At 43.2% G+C, this 8903-nt stretch overlaps 1 protein-coding gene across 1 annotated transcript; it reads left to right on the top strand.

Moving 5' to 3' along the window:
• Positions 1-1310: 1310 nt before the first annotated feature.
• Positions 1311-2881, top strand: LOC129541099 (uncharacterized). Its single transcript, XM_088834951.1, has 2 exons — positions 1311-1380; positions 2267-2881. Exon 2 carries the CDS (start codon positions 2288-2290, stop codon positions 2597-2599), a length of 312 nt encoding a protein of 103 aa, XP_088691077.1. The 5' UTR covers positions 1311-1380; positions 2267-2287; the 3' UTR covers positions 2600-2881.
• Positions 2882-8903: the final 6022 nt, after the last annotated feature.

The following is an 8903-nucleotide window of genomic DNA, read 5'->3' as shown; positions in this document are numbered from 1 at the left end:
AGGCAAAAATACTGGAGTGAGTTGCCATTTCCTCCTCCAGGGAATCTTCCTGACCCAGGGATCAAACTCATGTCTCTTGCATCTCCTACATTGGCAGGAGGATTCTTTACCACTGCGCCACCTGGGAAGACTGAGTTATGTCTACCTCCTCTCAAACTCTAGAGAGTTATTTTGGACACTTGTGGAGGGAGCACTTTCTTTTCATAGTTAACTCCTAGGTCTAATTTGCCTTCATCTAATTAATTTGATGATTTTTAAAAATACTGCTGCTCTGTAGGCATGAGAGGATACATACAAAATTAACATCAGCCATTATGTTAATCTCCATAAAATGTTCGAAGGTTAAAAAAGCAGTCCTTGGAGGAACTCTTGTGTGGAAGTCTTCCTATTCTGTCAGGTCCTGCTGCCTCTTCCAGGTGGAGGCTCATCTCCACAGCGTCCTCCTCTACAAATGCCTCGGGACTGAACTCTGGCATTGTCTCTCCTGGCTACTTTCTGGTCCACAGGCTCAGCCTCTTTCCTCGTGTGAGGTCCTTGGAAGGCAAATTCTCATTCTACCATAGAAGGCAATGCAGATTTACTCTCTAGCTGCTCTACATGGATATCATTTTATGAAAATGTACTAAAGAGCTCAGTTGAAAAAAAATGTTCATTTAAAAAGTTAGATGTACTTATCCGAGAAAATAACTTATCTTCAAAAAAAGACTATTCATTTTTAATTATCAGTGAGTAGATAGCTCATATGTGAGGGTTCATTGTGTTACAGGGCCTTTTTCAGGAAGAAAAACATCTTTCTTCCATGGTTCTGTTGACCCTCAGGATATCATTGAGAGTGATTCTTAGCAACTAATTTAAAGTTGAGGAAACGAAGAATGAGAAAAGTTGGGTGATTTTCATAAGATCACACAGCTGAGGGTGAGGACCAGGATTCTGTCCCTGGTGTGTCTCATGCTCAGTCCAGGCTTTTAACCGGACTAGTGCAAACACACACGGGCACACACATATGATGGGCCTGGGGGCTGGGCACAGCACAGACACTTGGAGGCTTCATGAATCTCAGTTCAAAGCAGACCATCAAGGAATTAGGACAGGAGTGCTTAGGAGGCCAAACTCTAAGGTGAAGGTGTGAGGGACAGACAAATGTAAGGAGAATGAGGTGGCACTGGTGCTGGTGATGCCCTGAGCCCCGTGGAGGGAGGAGTGTCAGTCATCACCTGTCAGAGGAGCCACGTGGTGGCAGGAGGCGGTCCCCTCATGCCCAGACCCTGGGTCACACCTGAGTGCATAGGCCAAGCCTGGGATAAAAGGACCTTGGGGCCAGAGCACCTCCATCCACTCCTCTCCTGAGGTGCTGATAGACTCTGCGCTACTTGTACTCTGGTGAGTGTCCACTGGGAAGGGGATAGGGCCTTGGGGGCTGTGGCCCATATTATTAGCGAGAGGGACAAGGCCTGGAAGTTCAGAAGGAGCCAGGAACTGGCAGGAAGAGTGAGAGAACCATGGGAGTTTACTGATGACTAAGGACACTATTAAGGAACCAAAGATGCTGTGTAGGACTCTCAGGATGAAAGGAAACCATTGGCTGCTCTGAAATTCTGGAACAGGCCTCAGAAAGGGAGCTTACCTTTGAGAGATACTGTATTCCCTGCAAAGTATGATCTGGGGACAGCAATTCTCCGAGTGAGGCGAGGATCAGAGGCACTCTGGGAGATGGTTGCGTACGTGGGTCAGGATAGAGCCTGGGAATGCATTGTACAAGCTCTAGAGGGGAAAAAGCAGAAGTTTAATGCTCTGTAGGTCAAGGATAGTGTAAGAGGTGTCTGAAACCATCAGAGGCCAGGCTCTGAGTCAAGGGACCTCTGATCTTTCTCTCTCACAAGGTGAACCAGCCAGGAAATTGCTAAGACTCCTTCTAACCTAATGTTGTAAATGTCTAAAATATTCAATTATTTCAATGTTTACAAAATATTGTTTCCATAAAGAAAATATTTTGGTAATATTTGGATAACATAAGTGAAAAAACTGTGTTTTAGTTAATAGAATTCGGTCTCAGTGTTCAAACTGATGAAGCAATCGATGACCTCTTTTTACTTTAAAATGATAAGCTGAGGTTCAACGGAGATGCTGTAAGAGTAGTTGATAAGACATTAAAATGATCAAAATGTCAGGTTATTTAATCGCATGTATTAGAAATGATTCTAAAAGGTCAGGAAGGGCAGGGAGGTCTCTGTGCACTGGTCTGACCTGCCGTCTGTCTCTCCCTCAGCTCCTGAGCCCGGCCACCAAGATGTCCTACCAGCAGAACCAGCAGCAGTGCCAGCCCCCTCCCAAGTGTGCCCCCAAGTGCCCCACCCCTAAGTGCCCCCCAAAGTGCCCCCCAGTCTCCTCTTGCTGTGGTGTCAGCTCCGGGGGCTGCTGCGGCTCCAGCTCTGGGGGCTGCTGCAGCTCTGGGTGTGGAGGCTGCTGCCTGAGCCACCACAGGCGCCGCAGGTCCCACCACCGCCGACCCCAGAGGTCTGACTGCTGCAGCCAGCCCTCGGGGGGTTCCGGGTGCTGTGGAGGGGGGAGTGGTCAGTCCTCTGGAGGCGGCTGCTGCTGAAGTGGACGGTGAGCCAAGAAGAGCTGACCTATGGACAACAGATGGACAAACACTTCCTCCTCCTCCTTCACCTCTTGCTGTTCCTGCCCCTGTCGCTGGGGGTTTGGGTTAGGCCTTTGAGCTCCAGGATCCCCAAACCTCTTCCCCAAACCCATTTATTCACCTCTTTTCCCATATGTGTGGCAGCCTTGGGAACCTCAAAGCACAGACCCTGTGTCCCTATGCAGCTTCTCTTTTTGCATAAATCAGACTGATGTGAAACAATAAAACTACAAATCTGTATTTCTTGTTGGGTTGATTTTCTATTCCTACCTCATCTTTCTCATACTCTGTCCTCAACTCCTAGTTCCCTTAATGTGTATCTATAGGCCTGTTCAGATTTACCTCTTGTGCTACTAATGTCTTCTATAGCAAAACAAAATTTTTTTGATTCAGAATCTAATTCAAGATCCAACATTGCATTTAGTTGCTTGTTTCTTCAATTCCCTCCTGTTTGTGACAGTCCTTAAGGCTTTATGTCGTTCATGACCTGGACATTTTTTTATGAACTGTTGGTTTTGTGGACAAACACTCCGTGGGGTTTGTCTGAGCTTTCTTCTTGACTAGATGTGACTATGTGTATTTGTAATGGTTCCCACAGAAGTGATGCTATGACCTTCACAGAGTCAGAAGTCATGCCTCACATGATGTGTAATTGACTCATTCCTGGGATCCTGAAAATTGCAATACAAGTATTTGGGAAGATTCTGAAAAAGTGAGACATTAAATTTCTGAATTCTCTTCCATTGCTTTTTTTTTTTTTGGCAGTAGAAGCAGCCTTTCCACCCCACTTGAGTAAATTAATCCTGTATTGTTCCAGAGAATTATAACAACTTTTCCTGAAGTAGTTGCCTTGCAGGAGACTGGTGGTTCTCACCTGGACCCACTCTCACCATCTCCCTTTGCTCTTAGATGTATTAGTGAACTCAAGCTCAAGCAGGCCTGAAAAGGTGAGGCATGAATTGTGACCAACAAACAGTTGGATTATAGTCCAAAAAAACTACATGATTTTTTCCCTGATTTATACAGACACAAACCCAGGGGTATGTGTAGAATGTATATTAGGAGCACAGGATAATTGTGGAAGGAACTTAAAGTTGGTTCAGGGCAAATTTATTGATATGATCAGGCAAGCAGATGTTCCTAGACTTAACATTCTAACATTGTGAGTTGGACAGGGCTTTAACAGTTTGGCTGATTGGTTACCATGAAGAAAAAGGCAGTCTCCACTAAATGAAGGCGAAATGCAAGAACTTCCTTGGTATACTGCAGAGGAAGGGATCCAGAGGCTTGGCTTGATTGGAATGCTAGAGTGAAGTTATCATTTATATCTGCTCGTCCATCCCAGAAAGGTCCAGAGGACTCACCTTTTACAACAGCCAGGAGAAATCAACTTGTAAGGAGAGCCCTGGCATCCTTGACTAACTGCGATTGCTCATCTCTCTAAGTCAAAAACTACAGTGGAATCTGATGTCCCTAAATTGGGAAACCTACATGCAATAGTGATAATTGGATCCAGGATGGCAGGGCCAAGTGGCAGCACTTAGTCACCAATAGCAAAGTGGGTGTGGTGACTGTAATGGACCTCAACATCAAAATGACAGTCAGGATGTTCAGACTCCCAGAGAGCTGTGTCTCTGGTAGTTCATCATGCTGTACTTAGAAGTGAAGTAGATGGGAAGTCTACTAAATTCTCAGTTGATCCATATAAGTGGAAGAGTTCTAAGTCATGTGAACAAAACTCTGACAAGAAAGAACATGCTCCCCAATCAGCTTCTAGTCTTGAGCTAGTTTACAGACCCAGAGCTTTTTGAATTAAGGAGAGGCCAGGTCCCCTTAAAGAAGGATCCCAGTACTCTGCCCAAAAGTTATAGTCAATCTTTCCCCCAACCTTCCTCAAAGAGACCTACGACCTTTGACCAGGGTGATTATGGTTATTTATGGGTTCAGCAGGATTTTTACTCAGAAGGGCTGATGTGTCTATAAAGACCAACACTGAATTCACAATAAGACACTATTACTTGGGTTGATCAGCTAACTACCTGGTGGCAGGTTGACTGCGTCAGGACACTCACATCATGAAAGGGCAGTGCTTTGCACTTATTGGAATAAGGACTTCCTCTGGATACAGATTTGCCTTCTTTGCATGCAATTCTTCTGCCAAAGCATTCATCTGAATGAGTCTTAATAAGAATGGATAAGAATGCCTTATCCATCATCATGGTATTCCGTGTGGCACTGTTTCTATGACAGTTAATTTTATTTTTTGGCCCAAGTGGCCATGGGGTGCCTAAGCTAAACGACATTTCTGGATACATCTGTGAGGATGTTTCTGGATGAAATTAGTATTTGAATCATCGATTCGGTAGATTGCTATTCCCAGTGTAGGTTGGGCATAATACAATTTGTCGAGAGCCTAAATAGAACAAGTAGCAGAGGATGGAAGATTTTGCCCTTTTAAAATTTTTGCCTAATTTTGTGAGTTGGGACACTGACCTTCTCCTGCTCTTGGCGCTGCTTGTTCTTGGCTTTCTGGCCCAGACTGGAATCTACACCATTAGCTCCCCTGATTCTCAGAGAGGCCTTTAGATTTGGACTGAAGTACACCACCAGCTTTCAGTGGGACTTTACAGCATCCTTTATTGCATTGCTGCTGCTGCTGCTAAGTTGCTTCAGTTGTGTCCGACTCTGTGCGACCCCACAGACAGCAGCCCGCCAGGCTCCCCCATCCCTGGGATTCTCCAGGCAAGAACACTGGAGTGGGTTGCCATTTCCTTCTCCCATGCATTAAAGTGAAAAGTGAAAGTGAAGTTGCTCAGTCGTGTCCGACTCTTAGCGACCCCATGGACTGCAGCCTACCAGGCTCCTCCATCCATGGGACTTTCCAGGCAAGAGTACTGGAGTGGGTTGCCATTGCCTTGTCCTCCTTTATTGCATTAGCCCAATTTAAAAAATAAATATCTTCATGCATACATATATATAATCATATTTTTGTTTATCTGGAGAATGCTGACATATACAGCAAATAAAGCATAGCAACGGGTCTGCTTATGGAATTCACTGTTCTTACTGTGCTCCCTATCATCCTCAAGCAGCTGGCTTGAGCACACAGTGGAATGGCCTTTTAAAGACCTAGTTACCGAACCAGCATAGTGGGAATGCCTTGCAGAGCTGGGGCAAGGCTCTTTAGGAGGCTACATATGCTCAAAATCAGCAATCAATATTATGGTTCTGTTTCTTCTACAGTCAGATGATATAGGTCGAGGAGTTAAAAGGTGGAAATAGAGTGGCACCTCTCACTATTACTCTTAAAGATCTCCTAGCAAAATTTTTGCTTCCTGTCCCTGTGACCTTATGCTGTTCAAGAGGTCTTAGTTCCTAAGGGAGGAATGCTTCCACCAGGACACACGGTGACTCCACTGAACTAGAAGTTAAGACTGTCACTCAGCGACTTTGGCCTCCTCATGCCTCTGAATCAACAGGCAAAGAAGGGAGTTACTGTGCTTGTTGAGTGATCAAGTCCGATTACCATTAGGAATTTGGACTATTACGTCAGAATGGAGGTAGAGAAGGACATATTTGAATATGCAAGATCACTTAGGGCATACCTTAGTACTACCATACTCTTTCATTAAAGGCAGTGGAAAAACTACAACAGTCTAATTCAAACAAGACTACTAATGGTCCAGACTCTCCAGGAATTAATGTGGGTCACTCCACCAGGTAAAGAAGAACCACAACTAAGACTTTAATGATTATTATAGTATTTCCTCCCATATTTTGCTATGAATATGCTTGTGTGTATGTGTGAATAGAAAGTCTTTGTTTTATTTCATTTCTAATCGCCTTATCACATAAGGAGTATTGACTACTGTATTTAAGTATGGTTCAACTGCGTATCACGATATTTAAGTTACGACTATCAAGGAGAAGAGTAAACATTACTTAAGGATGCTGCATCTTCTTCTGGGGAAGCGGTTAGTGCATTTTTGATGTATGCAGCATGGTTGTATCATGTTAGCTGGAAACGTGGCCTTGTCATTGTCTGTATTTAGGGGAAAATATGAGGTAAGGAGATGTATGGGGTTTCACTCGTGGCTCAGTGGTAAAGAATCTGCCTGCAATGCAGGAGACCTGGGTTTGACCCCAGGGTCAGGAAGATTCTCCTGGAGAAAGGCATGGCAACCCACTCCAGTATTCTTGCCTGGAGAATTCTGTGGACAGAGGAGCCTGGTGGGCTACAGTCCATGGTGTCACAAAGACACAACTGAAGTGGCTGAGCCCACACGTATGTAAGGAGATGTGTACAAGTGCCAAGTTGACAAGTGGTGAACTGTGATGGTTAACATTATATATTAAGTTGGTGAGACCATGGTACCCAAATTGTAAGTTAAACACCAATCTAGACATCGCTGTTTAGATTTTTTTTTACATGTTATTAACATTTAAATCTGTAGACTTTGAGTAAGCAAATCATCCTCCATAGTGTGGGTGGACCTCATGCAATCAACTGAAAGCCTTAAAAGACTGAGCACCCTAAAAGAAGAAGGAATTCTGCCTACAGACTGCAGGCTATAACATCAACTCTTCCATGAATCTTCAATCTGCCAACCTACTCTACAGATATCAAGTTTACCTGCCCCTACAACTATGGGAGCCAATTCCTCAAAATAAATTTCATTAGATACACGCACATGTCCTGTTCATTCTGTTTCTCTCTGAAGAATTCTGACTAATACAATATGTATGAATATGTGTGTGAATATGTGTTTGTATGAGCAATAAGGGCTCTCTGTGTTTTTTGTCCATTACGTTTTTGTATGTTTATTAATTTTTTAATTTATAAGATATATTTATATGTTCAGTTCAGTTCAGTCGCTCAGTTGTGTCAGACTCTTTGCGACCCCATGAATCACAGCATGCCAGGCCTCCCTGTCCATCACTAACTCCTGGAGTTCACTCAAACTCATGTCCATTGAGTCGGTGATGCCATCCAGCCATCTCATTCTCTGTTGTCCCCGTCTCCTCCCAAACCCAATTCCTCCTACCATCAGACTCTTTTCCAGTGAGTCAACTCGTCGCATGAGGTGGCCAAAGTATTGGAGTTTCAGCTTTAGCATCAAGTAATTCTTTATCAGGTATGTATTATATTTTTCTTTTGTTGATTATTTATCTTTTTATCTCATATATGCCATTTTATGCTGTAAAATTATATTTTTATATTTATTTCCATTACTCTTGAAGGTGGGTCATAAAAGATCTTGTTGTGATTTATGTCAGAGTGTTCTGCCTATGTTTTCCTCTAAGAGTTTTAGTTTCTGGTCTTACATTTAGGTCTTTAATAAATTTTGAGTTTATTTTTGTGTATGGTGTTAGGAAATGTTCTAATTTCTTTCTTTTACACGTTGCTGCCCAGTTTTCCCAGCACCACTCATAGAAGAGACTGTCTTTTCTCTACTGTATATTGTTGCTTTCTTTGTCAAAACTGAGGTGCTCATAGGTGCATAGATTTATTTCCGGGCTCTCTGTTTTGTTCCATTGGTCTATATTTCTGCTTTTGTGCCAGTACCATACCATGTTGATGAATGTAGTTTTGTAGTATATTCTGAAGTTAGGGCGATTGATTCCTCCAGCTCCATTCTTCTTTACCAAGGTTACTTTGGCTCTTTGGGATCTTTTGTGTTTCCATACAGATTGTAAAATTATTTGTTTAGTTCTGTGAAAAATACCATTGGTAATTTGATAGGGCATCCCAGGTGGCTCAGTGGTAAAGAATCTGCCTACCAATACAGCAGACTCAGGAGACGTGAGTTTGATCCCTGGGTCAGGAAGATCCCCTGCTGGAGGAAACAATAACACACTTCAGTATTCTTGCCTGGAAAATTACATGGACAGAGGAGCCTGGCAGGCTACAGCCCATGGGGTCACAAAGAATCAGACATGACTGACCTACATACAGGTTTCTCAGGAAACAGGCAAAGTGGCCTGGTATTCCCATACCTTTAAGAATCCAAGAACATGGTATATCTCTCCATCAATCTGTGTCACCTTTAATTTCTTTCAACAGTGTCTTATAGTTTTATGCACACAGGACCTAATTAAACTTAAAAACTTTTACACAATGAAGTAAACTATAATTTCCAAATATACAAGCATGAGTTCATAAAGCTCAAAAGCAGAAAAACAGACAATCCAATGAAAATGTGGGCAGAAGACTTAAACAGACACTTCTCCAAAGAAGACATACAGATGGCTAATAAGCACA

This window comes from Moschus berezovskii, chromosome 4 (genome assembly GCF_049115385.1).
Source record: "Moschus berezovskii isolate FMDL1 chromosome 4, NW_MosBer_1.0, whole genome shotgun sequence".
NCBI classification, from domain to species: domain Eukaryota; kingdom Metazoa; phylum Chordata; class Mammalia; order Artiodactyla; family Moschidae; genus Moschus; species Moschus berezovskii.
Note: the sequence above shows the minus strand (reverse complement) of the source record. Positions and strands in the feature narration are given on the sequence as shown.